The sequence below is a fragment of the Stegodyphus dumicola genome, chromosome 3, assembly GCF_044657685.1.
Source record: "Stegodyphus dumicola isolate Sdum_Otavi_A_Nest chromosome 3, ASM4465768v1".
Taxonomy (NCBI): Eukaryota; Metazoa; Arthropoda; class Arachnida; order Araneae; family Eresidae; genus Stegodyphus; species Stegodyphus dumicola.
In genome coordinates, this window is record NC_140770.1 from 8,726,076 (window position 1) to 8,752,693 (window position 26,618).

The 26,618-nt window shown below is 33.2% G+C and overlaps 1 protein-coding gene across 7 annotated transcripts in view; it reads right to left on the bottom strand.

The window, feature by feature from the left end:
* LOC118203169 (uncharacterized) overlaps window positions 1–26,618 on the bottom strand; it is a 201,261-nt gene that overhangs the window by 47,668 nt on the left and 126,975 nt on the right. For all 7 annotated transcript variants that reach the window (XM_085812548.1, XM_085812544.1, XM_085812543.1 and 4 more), the window contains 2 exons: window positions 18,049–18,190; window positions 4,926–5,234 (listed from right to left, as the gene is read on the bottom strand). In XM_085812548.1, coding sequence (XP_085668674.1) covers window positions 4,926–5,234; window positions 18,049–18,190 — 451 coding nt within the window. The remainder of the gene's footprint in view (window positions 1–4,925; window positions 5,235–18,048; window positions 18,191–26,618) is intronic.

Here is a 26,618-nt window from a genome sequence, read left to right on the forward strand (position 1 = left end):
TGGCCTTAGGGCATAAAATTGAGCTATCCGGTAAAAATTCTATGTCATTTTATGTACATAGAACCTATTAGAAAAGTACCTATTATTCTATTTCCGTTTTTCACACACAAATTTTGCCAGAATTAAGAAATCCTTAATTTGCTTCAGATTTCAGAATGATCATTTCAGTGTGCACATAATTTTTACTTTTATGGATGACCTTATCAAAGAACTCGTTTATTATCATATAAAATATAAACATGACGCATTTAGAATATTTGTTTTATGTTATTATTCATGCTCCTTAGATACGTAAAAACGGTGCTTTTCCGTTTTGCCGGCGCGAATGGCATAAAATTGACTATCTGATAAAAATGCTATGTAATTGTCTGCCAGTATTGAAAGAAACAATCAATCTGATACGAAATGGCTGCGATTTGTTTTAAAAATGAGGCGTAAAAGTTTATCAGAGAGGATATTTCGTTCGGCAATAGTTGTACCACTATTGTCGACTTTACCACCTGCGCCAGGTTACAGCCGAAAACATCGTGGCAAAATCATCGCGGACGAAAACGTCGCGGAGAAAACAACGCAAGGCAAAAAAGTCGTGCTACAAAACATCGTGGGAGAAAACATCGCAACGAGAAAACATCGCAGTTCTAAAACATCGTGGTACAAAACATCGTCGTCGAAAATAAAGCGGATCAAAAACTTCGCAGTTTAAAAACATCGTCGTCGAAAATATCGTGGTAAATAATAAAGTATCTACAAATCATCGCATGACGATAACATCGCAGACATGCTTCTTTCAGGCTTTAATAACTGTAAATGGATATTCCCATATTGATTTGTGATCGCAAGATGGAAAGAAGGATAATTTTTACATTCATACTTTTTATTAACTAATAAATTTTTGCTGAGAAAATAAGAATGAAACTTAAGCATAGAAAATTAATGCGACTTATAGCACTTAATATAATTTTAAACCGACATAGTTAACTAACAAAGGCCATTAATAAATCATTTTTATAAAGTTTTTACTGGTAATTTTTCATGAAAAGTATAATCTATAATTTGCATTTAATTTTTTATGCTTAAGTTTCCTTCTTACGTTTTAAGCAAACATTTATTAGTTAATAAAATATGTGAAAATATAAATTATCCTTCTTTACATACTGCGCTCACAAATCATTATGGCAATATCCATTTACAATAATTAAAACCTGAAAAAGCATGTCTGCGAAGTTACCGTCATGCGATGATTTGTAGATACTTTATTTTTTACCACGATATTTTCGACGACGATGTTTTTAAACTGCGAAGTTTTTGAACCGCTTTATTTTCGACGACGATGTTTTGTAGCACGATGTTTTAGAACTGCGATGTTTTCTCTTTGCGATGTTTTCTCCCACGATGTTTTGTAGCACGACGTTTTCGCCTTGCGTTGTTTTCTCCGCGACGTTTTCGTCCGCGATGTTTTTGCCGTGATGTTATCGGCAGACACCGCGCAGGCAAAACGGAAAAGTACCATTTATTGTCATACGGAGAAACTTAAAAACAACGAAAAAAATACATTTAGTCATTGTTCGTAATAATAATTGTAACTCCCTTTCAATATATATTTTTTAAAATAAACCACTTCACCCTCCTCTAAAACTTCTTTTGTATTCCCTAGTGAACTATCTGAAAATTAACAAAGACGGCTCTCTTAAGAAACGCCCTCAGACGAGCAGTCCTTTCCATTTCAATGCCAGCTGAAAAGCGACTAGAAGTACATTCTTATTTCCAGTCTTTTTAAGCAAATTGTTTTTTTGTATGATCCTATCTCTGCTTCGGGGAAAAGCGACTAGTTAGGTCATAAATCTCCTCTTTTAATTTTCCCCGCATTTTGGAGGTTGGAAAACACGAAGCGAAGAGTCTCTTTCCGGGACAAGGATCCAGGCCACATTTAACCCCGGCGGATGAGTCTCGTTGCTGAGGTCTGAAAACACTTTTCAAATCGACGAGTCCGCGGCTTATTCACAAAGCCTACAGACCGTTTCTTCTGATGTTTGCTCCGATGTGCTTGGCGACTTTTGGTTCATCGCCTATACAATTTGTATTTGAGCGTCGTGTACCAAAAAGTGAGCATAAACCACCGGAGTAACCGCAGCCCAGTGGTAACGAGCGCGGGAATAATTCTCAGAATTCTAGGTCGCCGGTTCTATCCGCGCTCGTGGCTTTCAAAAACTCTGCTTTATACGGACTTACTTTTATTTTAACTTTATTGAATGACTTTGTCATTATTTGTCTTTTCGCCTTCGGGTACGGTGTTAAAAATTAAACGCCTTTATTTTCTCTATTTCTGTTAATGTTAATTTTTCTTATTTTCATTTACTGGTTTGTACTCTTTGTAGTAGGTACCAGTAAGCAAGATTACGAGATTACCAAGATCTCGCAAAAGCGTTTCAATAGAAATAGCGCATATGGAATAAAATATAATTTTAGTTATACTTACTCGTAAAAAGAATAGGTATCCGACACCCTTAAATGTTTACTGAATGTTTTCATTTGGTTATTTTTTTTAATATTCCTTTATTTGTATAAATTAATGCGCTATGAAGATTTACACAATAGACTCTTCCTAAGTGAAATAACGAAAAAGTGCATATGCTGTCTCCATATAAACACCTTTTCTTGTAAAACAATTACGTGGTTTTAAAAGTTTAAATTCAAATACAAATAAACTATTAATAAGATCAGTAGGTTATTTAAGATATATTCCACACAATTCCTCTAAGCTTTCATTCATAAACTAAAAAAATGTTGAATGAAATAAACGTTGTTTCCGTTTGTTTGGCGTTAATTACCACGCCTACAGGGCGATAACTCGCCATTCCAAATATGACCGCCAAGCAGATGTTTCCTCCAACGAGAGCAGCCCGTAGCGAAATTGTCTGTAGGCTTTGTGAATATGCGAGTCCGCGTGGGAGGAAACGGTGAAATGGTTAAGGTTACCGTTAATTTCGTTTGGAAGATGTGGCAATGTTAATCACTTTCTGCGTGATTTATCAATTAATTTTCGCACTTTGAAAGATCATCCAATTTTTTCCCCTAACAGATTGAATACAGCGAACTACCAGATTATAGTGTACTAAACATTCGGACTCTTAAAGTTCGTTATAACGTCGTTTGACTGAATTCACCAGTGAAAGTTAGTGAAAGCGTTTAGAAGTGCCTTTGAGTGCGTTTTAGAAGATTTTTATAAAAAAATGATGATTTAATTTACATAAATATTTTAACTGTATCCAAACGTCTGATGGCCAATAAACTGTTTCTACACATCTTTTTGGGCAGAAATACAGTATTTCTTCGAGTATTTTTCCTTAGCTTTTTAGCGTCAGGTTCTGAAAATTAAAAAAATATTTGCTTCATTTTCCTCCTTCCTAGTGCATTCAGAGAACGAGCTCCTCTGAATTTTAAAGTGGATTCGTAGCGATTGTTTCCGTCTTACTAACAAACATAAACTCTCGCAAACTACCTCCGAAGGTCATGCCGAATCTTTTCCTTTTAACTGTTAAACTTTATGCCAGCCATGACCAACCCATCGCAATGAAGCGAACAGGAACTGACATTCAGTCTATGATTTAGTCAAGTCGACTGAGCATTCAGAGTCACGTTATGTATGAAAAATTTGTGGCTCAAGGAGCAGTGGAGACGAAAACAGGAATAAATCAGATTTAACAGAGAAGTAACCACGAAGATACTTTACACGGTACTATTCGGTTTCGAGTGCCGTAAAAAATCGCCTAACTATTGTTGATGCCAATGCTGCCAAAAATAATTGCGGAAACCTTAATAATTGCGGCAAGAAAGGAAGTATAATAGTAAATAACTATTTAAGATTGATGTTTTAATTTAGATGAAAGGTTAATTTCATATAATACTTTTTTATTATTATAATTTATATGAAAAAGGCTAAACATGATTGAATGAAAGCATAACAGTAAATAACTATTTCAGATCATTATTATAATTTATATAAAAATTGCTAAACATAACCGAATGGATGCCTGCATCGCTATTTCGCTACCGACTTATCGCTAAAGCATAATTTCATCTCGTCGGTTGTTCAAACGTAATTATCTATAATGAATAATGCCTTTCCTTTGAAAATATTCTCGGTAAAGTGCAGAATCGCTCATTTATTTGTTTGCCGCTTTTTACAAGTGTTAAAACAATTGGATTTTTATCAATTTTTTTCTACTTTTTAAGTGAAAATAGGTCGATGTGTACATAGAAATCAAATAGATAAAGTCAAGGGTGTGCGCAGTGCCATTTTTGTGCAATTCTAGGATTTTCTCTTTTTTAAGTGAAAATAGGTCGATGTGCACATGGATACCGAGTATGTGCAATTCTTAAAAACGCGTCAAGCAGTGGGTGCAATTCTTAAAAACTGCACTTTACCCAAAATTCTATTGCCGACTTTTCGTCATGGTCAATTCCCAATTTGTTAAATCCATAGGATATCAAAAAAAAAAATTTAAAAATAAAACTAGTATTTCAATAGCGTCTTAAGGAATATAGAACTACTATATAATCTTACGCAATGTGAAATCAGCGCGTACGCTAGATTTGGCGCGCTGTTATATGGGCGCGTTTGCTAGATTTGGCGCTTTTGCGCATATATTTTCGCTGCAATTTTTTTTACGGTCCTCAAAACGGAATAGTACCCTTTACACATATTGTAATGTTAATATGCATTTTGATCAGAATGTAGGTTTCTTTTAAATAAGTAATATTATAATAGCTACTGTAGTTTATCTATGATTACTTTTCATTTGTTGTGTTCTTACTGTAACCGCGTACTTCGGAAATTAAATAATTTGCATGATTTTCCCCTTTCGATTTTCGGATAATAAAATTAGAGGGGGGAGGGCAAAAATAATGATACTTCGTTCATTTACCTCGTGCTTCCGTTCAGTTGTTGTCTTAATGTATGTGTTGTCGTCTTGGCTGACTTCTTCAGTTTTGGATGACGTCGATAGATCGATTGGGCTTCGAGGGGGTTTCGGAGGTCCTTGAGAAGTCTGAAGCAATTCGGAAAACGGTGGAAATGGTTCTGTAGATGTCACTTCCTTTTCCGCTGTTTCGTCTTTATCTTCCAGTAACTTGGTACTGGTGAAATTTTCGAGGATTTTATGTGTCGCTGCGAAATCGATGTCTGGAAGCAGAACTGCAGATTTTATCCGCATCCCTTCCGTTTCTTTGGTAATCTGGAGAAAAACAAAATGTAATGAATTTCAACATTTATAAAAACATTCAGGTACAAAATATTTTAATATAAGATGAAATGAATACGGAACTCGTTTTCTGTGGCGGTTTTGGCGTAAATGTTAATTCTGCGTGTTTCTGCATTGGCGAGCCTCAAACGGCTATTGATCTGCGCATGTGCGAGAAACTGCCGATCTGCGCATGTGCATGAAATAAACGGTTACCGATTCACTTTACGGAGCGAATTGACTCCGATTCCAAGAAACGGTGTTTTAGCTCTTTTGCAGTTCATGTAGATCTCTTGCTGGAACCTTACCAGAAGCAGAGATCTACTGACCTTCCGAATTGATTCACTTTATCAAATGAGCGTATGCCTGAGTGGTTAAAAAACAACGGCGCTCTTGTTGGAAGCGTGCCAGGAAAGTTGATTCCCATTTTAGGAAAAAGAATGTTTATCCTCCCATATTATATGTGAGTTTCCTTTTTATCATTTCCTATGTTTTTTAAAACTTTTTATTCTGTAATTTGATTGTTGATTCTGTGCTGAAAGAATCCTAAAATTGCAGTTGAAAGAAATCAAATCGAGGTGTTAGCGTTTAATTGGGTGGATTTTTCCCATCCCACTACTCGTTCGATTCTTTTCGCTCGTACTTTGCTAGTCGCTCTTGATTCACTCGTCGTTACGGATCTTTCTCATGAAGTTTATTATTAGTGAGTCAGAAAAAAGAACCGTTTCATTTCAGTGAGAGAAACGCTCTGATCCGATGTCATAAAAGAGCGGTTTTGTCCATCTCTAGCAAGAAGCAGTTAACCATCTAATTGGTTTTAGGCAATAGCAATGTGTCAGTATAACGGTTTTTTCAAGAAATGACGTCAGCCTCGTCAGCTAATCCAGTTCGCTTTAAATATTTCCAGAACATTCTATAACTGTACGTGTAGAAAAGGCGGGAAAAACAACTTGACTACGGGGCTGTGGATTTAATTCCACGTACTTTCAAATAAGAGAACGTCGCCATTAAAAATGAAAAGAACATACAATTAGAATTTTAAGTGTATTCTTGACTATGGAATTTTATTATTACAAATATATAATATATTTTAAAAAATGCTTGGCATTATGCTTGCTATTTTCAGTCTTCCATCGAAGGAAAAATGAAGTTATAGTCGATGTTTTAGGCATTATTAACAGAAATTACTCACCTGTAGCCACCAGAATGAATATGTAAAAAATTCTTCATTTTCCAATATGTTTATACATTAAGACACAATAAGACTCCGAACAAATATTAATTCGCAAGTTAATGTTAGTCAGAATGAATTAATGTTTATACGTTGTCACGGATTTTGCATATATATAAATAATTTTTGTGAAATTATATATAAACTGAATTATCTCTTCTATAACATAACATGAAAGGCCTCAGGATGTGAATCACCTCCAGAAAAATAAGGTTATAGAGGAAAATCCATTCAACATTGAGGTAAATGGCTATGTCGCCAAACTTGGCGAGATCCGTCGTAAAATGTAGTTAAAAATTTCAGGTGAAAAAGATACTCGCCAAATTTGGCGAGATCCGTCGTAAAATGCAGTTAAAAATTTCAGGTGAAAAAGATACTCGCCAAATTTGGCGAGATCCGTCGTAAAATGCAGTTAAAAATTTCAGGTGAAAAAGATACTGAAGTTGCTGAAATATTTGCAGATGAATTCATTGAACTCATTAATAGTGAAACATTATCTCCAGAACAAATTTACAACGCTGATGAAACTGGTCTTCTTTTTGGCAATATGTACAGCGAAATACCTTGGCAACCTCAAAAGAAAACGCTCCAACTAGTATCAAAGATTCCAAAGCTAGACTAACAATTTTAGCGTGCGCAAATGCTGCAGGAACGCACAAACGTAAACTTTCCGTAATCGGAAAAAATACACGACTTCGAGCATTTAAAGGAGTAAATGTTTTACCGTTATATATCGTGCAAATCAAACAGCCCGGATGACACAATCTTTTAATGTGCGATTGGTTTGAAATCATTTCATACCCGAGGCTCGGCGAAATTAGAATTCGACTGGTTTACCTGATGACGCAAAAATTGTCCTGATTGTAGACAACTGTTCGGTTCATATTTCACTTTATTATTAAGTTTTAAAAAAAGATAATTTATCCGTTGGTTAATTTTTGGATTATGGTAACTTGGCGATTTTTTGGCGAAAATCTGGTGACCAACCCACTACAGCAACCTGCTAGTTTTTTGTTTTTTTTCTGGACACCATTTTTTTTCACGAAGTAAAGGCATGGTTTTTTTTTTTTTTTTTTTTTTTTTTTTTAAATCAACATTTTTTTTCAACAATCTGCTAGCCGAATTAAGCTTATGCTAGAACTTTTATGAAACAAAAGTGCTTAATCATGAAGAAGATTAGGTGCGAAATTGGGAAAAAGTGCAGAATCGCAAACTGCTTGCCGCGTTTTTAAGAATTGCACATACACGTATCCATGTACACGTCGACCTATTTTAACTTAAAAAAAATTATCCCAGAATTGCACAAAAATGGCATTGCGCACACTCTTGACTTTATCCATGTACACTGCTAAAGTCCTAGCTAGTAACCTTTATCGGCTTACCAAAATGTCGCCAAACTATCTGTTACCTTATTCCAAAGATTAGCCTATCGGTTTTATTCTTTCCTCCAAACTGTACGTCCATCATTCAGCCTACGGATATTAGAATAGTGCGGGCGCTGAAATGCAAATATAAAGTAGCAATTTTAAAATCCATGTTAAATTTCTTGTATTATGGCAAGACCGTTGAAGGATTTTTGAAAAACTTTAGCATAAAATATACTGTGTGGGACATCTAAAGATTGGGAGAATGTGCCCCCAGATACTTTAAAAAATGCTTGGCATAATTTATGGCCAGCTACCATGTTTCATGGTGACGATGATGAAGATTATAGCCGCGAATTTGAAGACTTTCGGATATCGCAAACCACACGTGAAATTTTCGAATTAATGCATTGGCTCTAGTGTAGAATTGGATGCCCCTTCGATTAGCGACAAGTTGCTTTTAAATTTTGGCGATGTAACCTCACTTCTAGTTACCATGATAGTTTTAACTTTGTTTTAACTTCCTGATTTTATTTAAATGAAAATAGATTGATGTGTACATGGACAAATTTAAGGCAGTGCGATGTGCCTAGTTTGTGCAATTCTACGATGTTATTTAAGTGAAAACAGATCGATGTGTACATGGACACAGAGTTTGTGCAATTCTTTGACTTCTTATTTTGGTTTTGTGTAGCGGCCATCTTGAAATTGTGCCTTCCTAGCGCCGATCTTGGCGTCAAAAAAGAATCGCTAAGAAACAAGGGGCACCCACAAAATCTGTAGTATGATTCTAGATTAAGAAAATATCGCTACCGATAGTGAAGAAAATGACAGAGAACTTACATAAAACGAAAAAATTTCGATTCACAAGTTAGTCGGAATTCTCGACACAGCAACTACAGGACTTTTGTAACTAAACAAGAAATTATATCTCTCTATAGAAATAAAGAGAAAGTATTAGCACACACACACACACACAAAAAAAAAAAAAAAAAAAAAAAAAAAAAAAAGCTACTTAAACAATTTACATTCAGAGAAATGTTTAATAAAGTAAGCAAATAAATATTAAGCTTTTTTTGTAAATTTTGATACCCTTTAGATCATAAATGCTTCATTATTTCTACATGGCATCTTACTAGATTTAAACTGCTGATCTGATACATGCCATCTTACTAGATTTAAACTGATGATCTAATACATGCCATCTTACTAGATTTAAACTGCTGATCTAATACATGCCATCTTACTAGATTTAAACTGCTGATCTAATACATGCCATCTTACTAGATTTAAACTGCTGATCTAATACATGCCATCTTACTAGATTTAAACTGTTTATCTAATACATGCCATCTTACTAGAATTAAACTGCTGATCTAATACATGCCATCTTACTAGATTTAAACTGCTGATCTAATACATGCCATCTTACTAGATTTAAACTGATGATCTAATAAATGCCATCTTACTAGATTTAAACTGATGATCTAATACATGCCCTCTTACTAGATTTAAACTGCTGATCTAATACATGCCATCTAAGTAGATTTAAACTGTTGATCTAATACATGCCATCTTACTAGATTTAAACTGCTGATCTAATACATGCCATCTTACTAGATTTAAACTGCTGATCTAATACATGCCATCTTACTAGATTTAAACTGATGATCTAATACATGCCATCTTACTAGATTTAAACTGATGATCTAATACATGCCATCTTACTAGATTTAAACTGTTTATCTAATACATGCCATCTTACTAGAATTAAACTGATGATCTAATACATGCCATCTAAGTAGATTTAAACTGTTGATCTAATATCCTGAAAAATCCCAAACCCGGAATCGTGTAAGTCCCGACGAGTCCGGATTTCGGATTTTGTACTGTATCAGACTTCGTAATTTTTACAAAATTTATTCTTTAAGTTTAAAAATTATAAAAGATTAGTTTTTGGGTCATTTAAGATATTTTTTGTATTTGGAAGTATATGTACGTGTCTAATATTTGCAGAAATTACGGCCGAGTAAGAAATTTGGCGGAAATGGTGTTACAGTCGAATTCCGCTATAACGACCCAATAAGAAAACTATATTATTTCACAAAAATATAAAAACAGTGTTTTAATATTTGTATGGAAACGGGAGATTAAAGCTAAAAAATGTACCTTTAATTTTTACTTGACATATATATGGTTATATATATAAAAAAAAGACTCAATAACGACGTTTTGTAAAGAATATTGTATCGTTATCAAACGATTTAAAGAATGTAAGAACCCCATCCGGAGGACAGAACTAGAATAGCCCAGAAAGGGGGGGGAAAGGAGGTAAAAGAAATTTTTATTCCCTAGAAGACAAATCAACTGTATAACATAAATTCATTTTTACTCATTTCTCTTTTTCTTAATAGCGAAAATTTCGACATTTTCATCATTGTATCAACCTTGAAGAGAGCTCTGTCTGACAATTCATTCAAGGAATTTGAATGGAATTAAACAACCTAATTACGTTCTGTGACTTGATGGTCACAGGTATATACGAAGAAGGCCATATGGTGTCCTAAGATTTGCTTATTGTACCCTCGTCCTCCCAAATTGGGTGTCACGCTTATTTCGCATAGCCTTTGTTTAGAATATTGAGAAAAGTGGGATGGGACATAAAAGTAAACGCATTTGCAAGTGTTTTCCTTGACGGACGGAATGCAGATCCTAACTCCACGATTCACGCTTAGGATAAGCGTGGATGATATAAAGAGTTAGTAATGATTTTGTTAAAACTTCCAGGAATTCTGGAAAAATTCAAAAAATACAAAAACGTTTGAATCGATGATATCAGTATAGTTTTCTATATCCAATTTTCATACCTTTGGAAATTCGTTAGAAAAGTATAAAATAATATTAATTGTATAGGAAACGGGACGGGACAAATGGGTCCGTTCGTTAAATCGGAAGGTTCGTTATAGCGGAGCTACAGTGTAATTAAAAAATGCACAGCCTAATAAATCCAAATTCTGGAAAAAATACAAAAAATATATGTGTGAATCGAAGATAGCAATCTCGTGGTTCTTTATATCCGATTTCCATAGTTCTGGAAGTTCGTGACAGCAGTATAAAATAATATTAGGCGTATAGAAAACTGAAAGGGACCAAGGGGTTCGTTCGTTGTAACCGGAGGTTCGTTATAGCGCATTTAGACTGTAATTAAAAAGTGCACAACGTAACAAATTCAAATTATGCAAAAAATACAAAAACGTTTCATCCGAAGATCAACCATGTAAAAGTAAGTGTCTAAGAAATTGTAATATCAACATTAAGAAATTATAAAATCACATTAAGTATAAGAAATTGCATGGCACTAAGGTTCTTTCGTTCTGTTCAGGGATTCGCAATAAGCGGGGTTCGTTATAGCGGAATTCGACTGCATGTCATCGCCAAAAGGCGCCATCAGATTTTCGGTAGGTGTCTCCCAGTGGAACGGTGCTTCTGAACACCAGGGTACCTGTGCCAAGGCACTACCCCTTGTAGAATACTTTAGACGTTACGGATTACATTAAGATTAGCCAAAAACTCAAGTATTGAGTATATAAATGTTACAATCACTTTTATGTATTCATGTTTTTTTTAAATAAAGTGTATGAGATCTAAGATTAATCTTTGATTTATGTTTAACAGCAGGCCAGAAAGATATCGAGCTGGTGAATGTGCCCCAAAAGTTAAAAAGTTAATACATGGAAAGAGGAGTGTGAGAATCTTGGTGCCAAGTAATACAATAAGGGAGCAAACTTGACAAGAATGGGTACAAACTGATGGTAAGTATAAAAAATTATGCATTAAATAGTAATATATACAGTAATACAAAAAGTAAAATACAAGTGTAACATATTTCAATTACATGATCCAAATGTTTAAAATGGCCAGTGGCCTGTCTTTGCTGTCGAGGTTATTATAATCATAAGTAACTATTTTAATAGCTGCGTTAGCCAAGGTACTTTGTTTTGTGTGAAACGTTTTGCAATTTTATAGTAGAAGCATCTTAGCATGCATACCCCAAGTTCCTCATGAATTCGGTTATTCCTAATGTACCAAGGAGCATTTACAATCTGTCTGAGCATAATATTCTGGGCAATTTGGAGTTTTCCTCGATATCTATGCAAGCATACGCCCAGACAGGGCATGCATAACAGTAGGTAGGTGTCTATTAATATCTCTTGATACACTGTTAAAAAAAGGGGGGATCAGTTTTATATCTCTCGTACTACTGGTCGGATTGATGAAATTCAAATTGCATTTTTCATTTCTTGAAAGCGCGACTTAGGATGTATATTAGATGTATATATAACATTATTTTATTATAGGTATTTTGACACAAAATCGTACCCTATTCTGAAGAAACATATAAATGTTTTTCCATATTCCGATTCTACGACTCAAATTTTGCCTAAATATTAAATTTTGTAATTTTTGGTGAGAAATTTAAAAATTTATCTTGGCGAATTTTTTTTCATTTTGCGTCAAGAATCACTTAGCAGAATTCTTAATTTGAAGTGACCTACTTACTTTAATTTTTTTTTTGGTACTTACGTATTATCGCAACCAGGTTGGCGCAATTTGTAAGTTTGAGTAAAAAAGTATGAATAGAAAGAAAATGTACATTTATTAATTACAGATAATTTTTAATACAGTTTTTTATATTATTTTGTTTTAAAATATAAAATAGCAATTAAACCGTTCCGGTTTCGAATTTGCAGAATTATTTTTTCGGCGGAAATCTTTTGGCTATTGCTTTTAGCACTGATTGAAACCGCTGTCACAAATGAAATTCGGTTACCTTCAAACCAATTTCCGGTTCTCACACCCAAATGTTGATTGCACTCTTCGACGTTACATTTCCAGAAGATTTACTTTCCAAAATACAGTTTCATTTTATGAGAATTTTTACAAGTACGTTCGTTCGGTATAATTCCATAACCAGTAAGAAAAATAATTTCTTTACGAAAAACTACACATAACACATAGGGTTGCCGTAAGTAGGGTCGCCAAATTTGGTGATTGTAGGGTCGCCAAATATGGCGATTTATGCAAATTTTGGCCTGGTTGCGTTAATACGTAAGTACCTTTTTTTATTGATGCACGAGAGAACAAATGGTCCATCGTTCCTTCTTTCAAGTAATTTTAACAAAGTGCGTTATTATCGCCCATGATAAATACACCAAATTTCAAAACGCGCCAAAATTTGAATTCACGTATATCAGAAAAATTTGAATAAAAAACTCCCATTTTTTGCAGGTATGCTTAGAAATACATCTACTTTCAGAAGATGTTAAAAATGTTATAGGTTATAATACAAAAATGTTTTTGAAAAATGAATAAAAAAATATTTAAAAATACAAATTAGAAAAATAAATAATAAAAAAATGTGCGAATTTTATTTGAGCCTAAATTTCGAATTCTGGAAGAAGAAATCGACTAAGTTTAATACAAAAAAGAAATTAATAAATATATATCAAATTCAATTAAGATTAATGAACTAAAATTTTGAGAGCTAATTTTTAAAAACTACTTGCGAGATTTTCACAAAACTTGGCAGTTTGGCATAAGTGGAGTCGTGGAATCGAAATATGGAAAAAAAAAAAATTGGCATGCCATTTAAGAAAGCCGATTTTGTGTCAAAATACCTATATTAGAACAATGCTATATATAAATCTAATACATATCCTAAGTCGCGCTTTCGAGACAAGAAAAACGCCAAGTTGAATTTCGCCAATCTTCTCAGTAGAACGGGAGATAATAGAACTGTCTTTTTTCTTTCGGAGGAGGGGCAGTGTACCTACATTTTATCCAACATATTGTAATTATCTGATAAGAAAGAATCCTTAAGGGGACGGTGGACTTTAAAATAGCTAAAAATTAACCAAAGTATTGAATTTGATTTTTTACTCTCGTAATATTTCATATATGTAACTATTGGGTTGGCAACTAAGTAATTGCGGATTTTTTTTAGAAAATCAAAGACAATTTTTTCATGGAACTAAATAACTTTATTCTGTAATGTATTGCCCATTTTGATCAATGACCTTTTGCCATCTTTCAGGCAGCATCATAATCCCACGTTTATAAAACTTCTGGTTTTTATTAGCAAAAAAACTGAATCAGGTACGATTTGACATCATCATCATTATTGAAATTTTTACCATTCAAGGAGTTTTGTAAAGATCGAAACAAAAAGTAATCAGATTGTTAAGACACAATAACACGCCGAATAAATACTAATTCAGAAGTCAAACAACAAAAATCAGCGTTAATTTACAAAATTTTCACAGGACTAGTTTCGATGGTTTTACCGAACCATCATCTTCAGCTGCAAAACCGCAAATGAACAAGATAGGAAATAATGTTTAGATAAGATAAGAAAGCCTGGACAAGAAACTAGTCCTGTGACACTGCCGTTCTTTTAAGGCTTCGTCACCAGCAAAAAAAGAAGTTTACCTGCTTGGAAAAAAAAAAAAAAAAAAAAAAAAACAGAAATAGTAAAAAATATTGTAAAGCAATAATGTAAATGTGACAAATGAAGGTAAAAAATATGCTGCGGGTGAATTTTAAAAGTTTCATTGGATGTAATGCATAAATTGTTATCACTATAACTTTGAATAACATACCAATTTAAGATATGTTTATATTTGTCATATTTAATATTATGAGATTAAAAATAGTTAAATGATACGAAAATGTTGTCTAGTGTTTACAAATTCATACTTAAAGTTAATTTGCTGTTTCTCATGGCTATGTATTAAAGGTAAGTTTGAAGGAAAACTTTAAATTCGGTTTTCACAACACAAATTTTTTGGCAGTTCCCGTGTCTTGAAAATGCTCCATGCGACTCATTTTTAGTTCAAAATTAATGATATTTGGAAGAAACTATCTAGTTATATGTTACAGTAGAACTGTGTATGCATTTTTGGATATGAGGTTATTAAGAAATTTAAACTTGTGATAATATTTAACAAAAGGTGATATATTTTCGAAAACTGGGTTTAAGTTCACAAAATTCCTTTTTAAAAATTTTTGATTCATCATATTCAATAACGGATATACAAAACCTTTTTTTAAATCTTTATAACTAACTTAAAGGAAAAGTTAGGAAAAAGTATTTAAAATTTGAGCGCAATGAGCATTTCTAATCTTTAATTAAAATAATTAATTATTTGTTTTAAAATTTTTTAATTTAAAATATATTGAAATTTTGAACATATATTTTATAAACTGGTGTTATAAGATGATATGTTACCGTGAAAGACCGATATTGGAGAATGTTGACTTTCACCGGAGAATATCAACATTCACCAAATACGTCGGTAAAAGACCGAATATTTCACTACATTCTTGTACATTCGGACCCTCACCGGTGTATGTCGACAATCACAGATATGCTCTGGTGAAAGTCGAAAAGAGAGGTCATAAAGTGCCATAATAGTTTAAGTTGTTGCAATAAATAAGATTTGAATCACATAATTTAGTAAGTTTTTTATGACTGTTATTTTATTTTCTCATTTAGAACGTACTGTATAATTAAGTAAGTTTTTAACTTCTAATATTTTCGCCCACCAGCGGCCGAGCGGTAAAGTCGCTGAACACTGGCAGTTTGGTCCGAGGTTCGAATCCCGCGAACGGGCTGGCTGCATGGGTGTTTTCGTGGTTTTCCCCATGTGTAACGTGTATATGAGCCAGTTTCCCTTAGAAAGTCCTCCATGAAAGGCATCTCTCCTCTTAGGCAGATAGCCCTAGTGTGCTTTGCCATAATTAAATACACCACACCACACACACCTCTAATATTTTCCTTTCTCATTTTGAATGTATTGTGTGTTTTAGGTTCTCATGTTCTTAAGTTCTTATTTAAAGTTTCGAGTGCGTTTATTCGCGACTGAATGACGGAGAAGAAAATATAACATTGTTATATGTTTAACATTCACCATTAGTACATGGTGAATGTCGACATTGACCGGTGTAAGTCAGAAATAAGAGTATTTGGAAAATATTTCGGACATACACCAAGAGACTATGTGAATGTTGACATTCACCGGTGAAAGTCGACATTCTCCAGATTTCGGTGTTTCACCGTAACATATGTTTGTAAAATTTCTTGTTAAAAGCACAAAAACTTAAAAAAATAATTTTTAAAGTCCACCGTCCCTTTAAAACCTTAGCTTGATCATTTTAGCTACATAAAAATCTTTAATTCGGGAGCCCTATACAACTACACCCCTACACCCCTAGGTGCGGCCTTATATGATGACATTTGTTTACATTTCGAGTACATTAAACCAATATCATTGAACGACGAAAAAAATGTCCTTCAAATCAGAAATGGAATTCAGCTAATTTAATGTAAGCAAAACTAGAAGCATAAATGAGTAGGTACACCGAAGCACTTTAATTTGGAAAATGCAGAAGTTTTTGTATAAAGCGTTCATTATATCGTTCGTGCAAAGAGTAATTTGTGAACGGTTCATAAAGTTTTTCACTATTATTGGACCTCTAATATTAGTATATGGAACGCATCCCTGAGTGGAAGAGAAAATGTCAATCTAAAATTAATAATTACGCAAAAAAAAAAAAAAAAAAAAAAATGCTAGGTTATTGTAGAGACTTTTAAGGAACTTCCTTCTGGGGCGGGGAAAAAAAATTCTGCACATACAAGTACTTTGTTGCTTGTGAAGAAGAGGGACCTATGTCTGATCGCCCTCAAATTTATAGGGTAATTCAAAATCTACGCCAAATTAAGACTGCTGTTTTGCCTAATTTTAAATACTCAATTAAAACTGAAATCAAGCTGTTTGGGGATTTAATCCCTTACTTGGCGACAATTCTCTGCCACTTGGCGATTTTTATAACCAATTCTGACCATATTTGGCGGCATTTCTTAGTGAGTAATCTAAAGTTCTTAGTGAGTTAAGTGTTCTTAAAGAATCATAAGCCCGAATAACACCAAAAAAATGCATTTCAACTCTAAAAACTAGTGTAAAATAAATGGTAAAAAATCAGGAAAGAGTGTTTATAGAAGACATTTTATGGAACTATTTAGAAGCAATATTTTACTTAAAAAATTCTTGGTACTTTTCCGTTTCGCCGGCGCAAATCTCGCCAAGCAGACTTTATTGGCGACAACATGCAGTATACACATTAAAAATGTTAACAAATGTTAGTTCTAATAATTTTTTATTTTGAAGCCATAAACATTTTAATATCGTTTAAAATTTTGTAAAAAGCCAATAAATAAAGACAATAAATTTGTAAAAAGACATTAATTTAAGAATTTACCATGCTTTCATGGTTCAACATCCTGATTCGCCGGTTCATATCACGTGACCCAACCATCTCACGCAAACTACGTTACAAAAATCAAATTCTCTCAGTAATTATCTATATTAATTTCAAGTTAAATCTTAATTTGGAATGAAATTTAAATGAAGTTTAAATGCAAGAATTATTTCAATTCGTTGAAATAGCTTACTCAGAAATTATGTAAAACCGCCGTGCTTTACTTCGCTTCATTACAATTGATAAATTTAACCCTTGACTTTTCTATATTTTCGCCTTTGCATGAGCGGTGTGATTGCATCTTAATTGACTTAATTACAGGGAATGGCCTTAGGAAATAAAATTGAACTATCTGGTAAACATTCTATGTACTTTTATGCCAGTATTGAAAGAAACAATCAATCTGATAAGAAAGGGCTGCTACTTGTTTTGAAAATGAGGCGTAAAAGGTTGCCAGCGAGGATATCCTGTTTGGCATCAGTTGTACCATTACTGGCGACTTTATCGCCTGCGCCGGCAAAACGGAAAAGTACCAAATTTTTTAAAAGCTTACACACTGACACCACACTCGAAAGGTTAATTCTTTATTTGGCGACATTCCTCGGGAGCTTTGCAATTCGTATAATCTATTTTGACCTTAATTGGCGTTCTTATTCAGTTAAAATCGTTTATTCTTAATCACAATAAATGATGTTTTTGCTAGTTTTCGTATGCAAATGGTTCAGAATTTGTCAATTCTATAACAAAATCCGAATGATAACCTTAACCGCGATCACATTAAGTGGCATCTCCTGTATTTCGTAAATAAACTTGGCAGTTGCTCTCTGCATTAAGCTATTTGGCTGCCGCTCAGTTCTCGTGAAATCAACACAGACAGACCTTGAAAAAGTCTCACCTTGGTGCTGGTCTCTTTGACAGAAAGTACTTCGTTTGTAAGGGATCCATTCTCTAGCTTGGTGACGGAGTGGAGAGGTTCTTTGACTGCTTCTGAAGATGCTGGTAGCTGGGGAGCAAGATTTTCTTTGTCCGATTCTTGCCTGTTGAGAGAAAAATTTTAAGTATAATCTGTGATTAGCAATTATGGAACACACACACACACACATATGCTGTGGGTAAAAAAAGTATTTGCACACCTACATTTTTGTTTGCAATTCATAAAAAGAAGCATTAAGAAATAAAAAAATTGGTATTGCCAAATCAGAATAAGTTTAATCATCCAAAACAAACAGAAGAATTACAATAATATAAATAACAATGCTTTTTTGTAACAAAAATTAAAATATCTCGTATCAAAAAAGTATTTGCACACCTGCATGAATACAAAAGAAGTAAAATATATAAGCAAATTTCAAATAACTAATATTTAGTATGCATTCCTTTAGCATCTATTACTGCTTGTAATCTTGCTGGCATTGATTTAATTAAATTTTCTGTAACAGTAGGGTCAGTATTAGACCATTCTTCAATAAGGGCTTGTTTAAGAGCAGATTTGCTTGAAATCTTCCTTTTTCTTATTTTTAAATCCAAAGAATTCCAAAAATTTTTCAAAGGATTTAAGTCTGGGGATTGTGGTGGAGTGGCAAGTTTTCTGGGTACATTATAAAGCAACCAAATACGTGTTATACCGGCAGTGTGCTTGGGATCATTGTCTTGCTGAAAATAGTACGAATTACTGATACTCAATTTTATTGCACTTTGTGGCAAATTATCTCGCAACACATCAATATAGGTTCGAGCTGTCATATTCCCCTCAATGAAACACAAATTACCAACTCCTTTGCTAGCCATGCACCCCCAAATCATAACAGAACCTCCTCCATGTTTAACTGTAGGTAACACATTTTTGGTATGAAAAGCAGTACAAGGTTTTCTCCAAACTAATTTCCTGCCATCTGATTTAAAGATATTGAACTTACCCTCTTCGGAGAATATGACATTTTTCCAGAAATCAATTGGCTTATTGATATATTCCTTAGCAAATTCAAGTCTCTTCAGTCTATTTCGTTCAGTTATGAGAGGTTTTTTTCCTTGGTGATCTCCCATAAATGTGTGCATCGTGCAGGGCATTTCGAACACTTTGGGCACAGATTTGAACTCTAGATGCTGAAGCGACATCATTGGCTAAAGCAATTGCACTAACAAATAGATTTCTCTTATGATTTTTTGCTTCATTCGCAGTGAAAGTTTCTTTGGGCGTCCAGAGCGCAAGTTATTTGATGTAGATCCTCTTTCTCTATAACGTTTTATAACATACCGAACAACAGTAGAGAAGCAAACATTTACTTTTTTACCTATTTCTCGATAACTTAGGGCATTTTCACGTAGAGAAACAATTTTTTCTCGCAACGAAATCGGAAATTCAGTTTTCTTAGGTGCCATTGCAATTTGAATCGACAATCAACTGATAACGTTTCGACAACACCTCCTTTTATAGTCGTCTTACGTATGTTATTTACTGAGGGATGACTGTCAAATAATAGCATAAAAATGCAAATTTGCTAAAGTTGAGTTGAGTGTGCAAATACTTTTTTGACAAAAACTATTTTAATATTGTTGAAAAAAATGTTTTTTATTAATATTATTGTATTTTTTGTAATTAATAAATGAATAAGCTTATTCTATTTTTTAATGCCAATTAAATGCCAATTCTTAATGCATTTTCTTATAAATTGTGAACAAAAATGTATGTGTGCAAATATTTTTTGTACCCACTGTATGTGGGATTTTAAATCCATAGCTTAATATTTTTTCTCGCGCGCTGTCTAAATTTTAGCTGTTGACTGCACGAGTGAAATTGATAGAACTCTCGCCACTTTGTTTTATGAGAGGAGATGTAAGTTGAATAGATGTATTAAGAGATGTAAGATGATATAGATATTGTATTAATGGCTAAACAGTGTTATAGATGCTGTATTAATAGATGAACGATATTATAGATGTATTAATGTTTCATTAAATATGTTTTGTTTGAGTATGAATTGTGATTTCGAAACTAAAGAGCCCATATATATATATATATATATATATATATGTGATGTATCAGCTTTAGTCGTAGCTTAAATAATCAGACGATAAGTTTTAAAAAACAGGATCCATTTATTATTATTCAGGAGAAAATAGCAGTTACAAAATCAGATATCCGGAGTAAATAAAAAGAATTACTAATCACTTTTTGTATCAAGTTTACTGCATCGTGATATTAAAGAACAAAAGCCCCGATATTCCTTTTGCGAGTCATTTTATAGCCTCTGGAAAGGTGGAGCTTCCATGAAATGACGTCAGCCTCGTCAGCCAATCCAGTTCGCTTGAAATATTTCCAGAACATTCTAAAACTGTACGTGTAGAAAAGGCGGGAAAAACAACTTGACTACGGGGCTGTGTATTTAATTCCACGTACTTTCAAATAAGAGAACGTCGCCATTAAAAATGAAAAGAACATACAATTAGAATTTTAAGTGTATTCTTGACTATGGAATTTTATTATTACATATATATATATATATATATATGTAATAATATATATATATATATAAAAGAAACGTGCAGGCTTTTATTTAATTTGCTCATGGTGTGTCACCGTGAGTGGAATTTTGTCTTCGATTTTTAGCCTGCCTCCTCAAACTTTGTGCAAACATTGTTTCGCAATGAAAATGTAACGTGGTGAAACGATTTTTTTAAATTTAAAGTTTCATCGTGATTTTGCCCATAACATTGAAGAACACATAAGCATACCAGAATCGCCATTGTATTGAGCGGAAAATAATAGTGAAACTTGTATGAAAAATTTCTGGATTTCGACCAATTTCCGAAAATCGGTACATTTTTTTAGACTACTTGACGTTTGTGATTTTAATACTTCATATAAAAATGCATCGGATATAAAATTTTAAACTTCTTGCGCCGGCCAAATTAGCAGCGAAAGGTATTTTGTTTGCGTAGCGTTGTTTATTAACCCTTTCGCAGTCCTCTCCTGTCCACGAAAATTCCCCCCCCCGTCTGTTTTTCGTAGCGTGTAATGTTGTTTTCTCTGTACATCATAACTTTCCATACATGACTTTCGTAGTGGATGAATGTCAATGTATATTAAGTAAAATTATAAGGAAATAAAGCATAATGGAAAAATAATAATATCTCTGCTTATTTCTAACAGCAGGATAATTTGATAATCCAGGCGGTCCCCTCCTCCCATTTTGTTGTTGTAATCTTTCACAATTATTGTTTTTTTACTTCCTTGTACGAAGTAAAAAGGAAGTATTGTAATCGCAAAAAGTTTCAGGAAGCATATTTCGACGAAAATACCCATTTTGACCGCTATCGAATGCAATTTAACGATGTTTTTGCGTCATATCTGTACGTAAGGACAGAATAAAATACTCTTTTCCTTCAAAAAAATTATAAAACTGCTTTAAAATTAATTCTGAAGAGAATTTTTCGTGGCGTCTGTACGAACGTATGTACGTACGTGCGTGCGTACGTACGTACGTACGTATCTCGCATAACTCAAAAACGAGTAGCCTCAGAACGTTGAAATTTTTTATATAGGACTGCTATAACATGTAGATGTGCACCTCGTATTTTGGTTGCAATCGGCCGCACCAAACGTATATAAATATATTTATATATATATATCCATTCTATTACCTGGCTCAGTGATCTCAGTTTCTTTACTCTTATATGTTTGTAAATTGTACATTTTTTGCTTTAAAAATGATTGAATTATATTGTTTTTATCTTCCGGTTAAGGATTTTATGCCTTTAGTAAATCTGTGTGCAATATTTTTAGAATAATCAGCAATTTTAAAGTTGTTTAATTGCCGCTAAGCCTGTTTTTAATGGCGGCTATTGATGTTTACATTTGAAACAGGAGACTAGCGGATTTGTTGCCAATCTGGAGAAACTTAGCTTCGCAACAACAAAGATAACGCATTCATTTATTGCCAATTAAATCATGTTTAAATCTTTCTGGAATTTTTTCGAGGAAATAAGCGTTTGAGATTTACTTCGTAATTTTTACTATAGATATTTTGAGTTTTTATATATGTTTGCCTTCTCGCGAAGTGAGAACTGAATTAATTAAATGAGAAATACTCAATCGTCTGTGAAAAACTGTTTCTGTTTTGTTTTGTTTGCTTAATTTCTTTTATACATAGTTCTAGCTTTATTATAGTATTTGAATAGAACATGTGGCAACGATTAGATAATTCTTTAAATGATATACATTTTGCGCATTCTGAGTTATAATATGAATGAAATATAATATTGTTAAGTAAACCTAGCGCCAGAGTGTCGCTATTTTAAACAAGTGAATTTTAAAGAATGCATTTATTCTATTGTGGTTTATGCGCTGTCGGCGAAGTAGGTTTAATTCAATCTAATAAGTTTAAATAAAATGCAAAAAAACATGCGTATAATTTAATATTCTGTACAAAGAAGTCATGTGGTGTACACATCAGATTTTTTTTTTTTTTAATGTCATTAACATTACCAACAAAAGTTCAGATTTCAAAAAGAGATGTAAGACATCGCCTGTAATTCTTTTTCGATCGTTTTGTTTTTGTGTAGATATGCAATATTTCGTAACTACGTTTTTCGTATTCGAAAATGTAAGAATTATTTCAAATAAAAATGTTTTCTTTGAATATAAATTTCAATTACAGGTCGTTGAAATTTTGTCTAGATAGCTTAGCCCGGATTAGAATATTTGGAAGAAAAAGGTAAGCGAAACCTTTTTCGTGAATTTAGAATTTTGAATTAAAAACATCAAGAAATTTGTAACTAACATTCTTATATGTTATTTGGATATAACATTCTTATTCTTTATAGTTTTATAAAATTATCTCTAAGAAGAGTGTTCTTCGTTTCGAAATAAGTATTATTAATAGAAGTTTTTTGAAACTGTAAGTATTTTAGTTTTCCAGTTATTGAACTAAGAACCTATACAGCGTATTTCTCATACTCAGATAAAAATTATCGTCACTAAATAAAAATTATCGTTTTATAACGCTAAAAATTTCAGTTTCCATATTTAATACTAACCATGCGGGAGATATTTTTTATAAGTCAGTTGGTCTCACTTTCGTCAGTGCAATTCTATTATTAAGTTTTGTTTATTTAGGAGACTATGCTTTTGTTGTTGGTAATAGAAAATTGCAGATGAATTTTATAAAGATGATTATTTAATGTCTTGCTCCCATGAAACTATATGATAATTTATTTTTCTCCATTTAGTTCATTCATTATCATACAAGTATTCTATAAGCTTCCTTTATTTAAAACATTTCTTATTTATTCTCAATGTCTGCTCACTCAAACATTTCTGTTACATAAAATGTTATAAAAAATCCAGCGATTTTGCCAAAATATTAGAAATTAAGTTTAAATACTATATAAATGGTATTTAAAAGATTCCCCCCCCCGCTCTCTACGAGAATGAAAACGATAAATTTAAATAAGTTTTAGATTGTTCGTTAACCGAGGATATGTTCGAAAAAACGATTCAATATCGTTACGCTTAAATAATTTAAGAATTGTATGTACGCTTTTGTATGTTCTTCGCAGTCCGCCATTTAGAGCCACCCAATTTTGAATGCACGTTGCTTTCCACCTGACACAGACATCCTGAAGCCCGAAATCCGAATTTTGAAATTTTTTTTTTTTTTTTTTTTTTTTTTTTTTTAATGTAGTTCGTGCAAATTTTATGAATTTTTCGTTAGCAAACTCAAAACAAAGCGAGCAGTGGCAAAATTGTTCAAAATAAAGCATTTTTATCTGTATCACACTAGACAATTTACATTCGGCTAATTGATATTAGCTTTTCAACTATAATCAAGAAACTGAGGTATTTAAAAACAATGTGTCGCCACAGCTTGAAAAAAAAATACTTTTATCTTCTCCGTACCAGGGTGATGCCATTCGCCAAAACGTAAGATAACGATATAGTAAATTAAATTTAATTTGTTATTATTGAGTAACAGATGTAGCGATTTAAAAGCAGTCGACGCACTTCTTAAAATCCTCTTGATTTAAGTAAAAATGCCTTTAAGCCAGGAAATTGTCTAATAAGAAATATTAAATATTTCTATGAAATGATTCGAGCTGGATTCATCGAAATTATCATATACCTTTTCTTTTTGTGATGACTACTTCAGGCGGTTGGCCGCAAAAACGTTTGCGAAATAAAAAAAAAAAAAAAAAAAACCTGAAAGCTTTTAGATTTTACATTACGCCCAAAGGGGCATTTTTGTAACGTTTTGCGTGTTACCTTTATTTATTAAATATCATGTTCTTTGCATTTAAACCGTAAAATTACGGGCTAATCTTTGGAATATGGTAACAAGCAGTTTGACGACATTTTGGTAAGGCGATAAAGGTTACTAGCTAGGACTTCAGCAGTGTACATGGATAAAGTCAAGAGTGTGCGGAATGCCATTTTTGTGAAATTCTGGGATGTTTTTTTAAGTGAAAATAGGTCGACGTGTACATGGATGATACCGTGTATATGCAATTCTTAAAAACGCGACAAGCAGTGGACGATTCTGCACTTTGTCCCAATTTCGCACCTAATCTTCGTCATGATTAAGCACTTTTGTTCCATGAAAGTTCTAGCATAAGCGTAATTCGGCTAGCAGATTGTTGTAAAAAAATGTTGAGGGTGGGAAACATGCCTTTACTTCGCGAAAACAAAATGGTGTCCCCCCCCCAAAAAAAAAAAACTAGCAGGTTCCTGTAGCAGAGTTAGTCGCCAAATTTTCGCCAAGTTACCATAATCCGAAGATTAACAAATTACGTTCCACAGCAATATGGAAAAATAATTTTAAAATGAGGATATCCTTAAAATTTCCGATACACAGTCTCGTGCGCTGGAGATAAAAATGTTTTATTTTCCCCTCGTACAGTGTTGCCATTGCTCGCTTTGAAATCATCGAGTTTGTTAGTCAAAAATCCGTTAAAGTTTTACAAAATATGAAATAGGTAATAAAACAAATCCCAAATTTCGGCTTCCAAATGCCCATATTCGGGTAGAAGCGTATGTTATTCAAAACTGGATGGCGCTAGGTTCCGTTGTTTTATCACAGTGCGAGAAACTTGTATACATTTATGCAGATTCTTCATTATTTAATTTCTTCATATATAACACAGGGCTGTAATATTTGGCGGCAACAGTTTAAAAAGTGATTCGTTTATAGTGAATCAACGCAAAATGCCAAAACGAAATTAATAGCCCTTCTGGGATTTGGACTAAAAAAAAGCCTAAATCGGATTTTCGAACACAATTGCTTCACTATACCGTATTGTCATCGTGAAATAGTCTGTGTACTAAATTTGAATAACTTACGAGGAAATAGTTTTAAAATCGATGCGACAAACACAAAGCGTGAATTAAATAAAAGCTTATAAAAATATTGGTTTTTTAACATAAGTCGCAATTCTGTCTAATTATGCTAATCTTAAATTCTATTAATGTTTATTTTCCAAAAACTATTCAAAAATGCAAATTAGAACTGCTGAGAGGTAAAAATAATAATAATAGAGCGAGCTTCGCCGACATTTTTGAAAGTTACGAGAATTCGGGTTGGGGGGGTAGGCTAATTTAACCATTTACAGGAGCTGCACTGTGGGTAGAATTGGTAATCTGAGAAGAACGCACCAGATTTGTTTGCTTTTAAATGCCAAGAATCTAGCGGTTAATGATAAGCGCTCTGGATTCTGTCGAACTAGAATTACTGAAATGTTGCGTGTATTTGACAGACAGACAGGCAGGGAAAATAAAGAATGGAGTGAAAGGTTCCTTCACCAACTGCCCGACGTCTTCTTCTCTTTATAAATAGCGAACATTTTCCTGCCAGTTACCGAAATGTGACTGCGTAATAACAACAGAAAACATGTGCTGTTCTAGACAAACATACGTTGATAACGTGTGTGGTGACACATAAATGTTTACACAACCATAAAAAACTTCATGCACCGTTTGGGCATGGTATCAGGAAATTGAATGTTCTGAGATGAAAAGCAGACATATTATATAAAGTTAGCACACATGTGTGCAATGTACCCTGTCCACGAAAGTCCTCACGAAAGCCTTTATTTTCGCAACCTTTGGTAGTTGACATATATTTTCAGTCATTATACAAATAACTATACCTAATTTTTTTATACATTACCCTGGTCTTCATATTTAGGAAAATTTTATACTTCTTTTAAAAAATTAAAAAAAAAAAAAAAAAAACTGAAATGTTTCAGATTTTAAATTACGTCCAAAGGGGCGTTTTTTAACATTTTGTGTGTTACCTTTCTTTATCAAATATCATGTTCCTCGCACTTAAACCATAAGATCCAGTGCAACAGCAATATCGCAAAATAGTTTTAAAACGAGCATATCTTTAGAATTTCCGATACAGAGACTCACGCGCTGGAGATAAAAATGTTTTTTCTGCACAACGTTGCCATTGCTCGCTTTGAAATCCT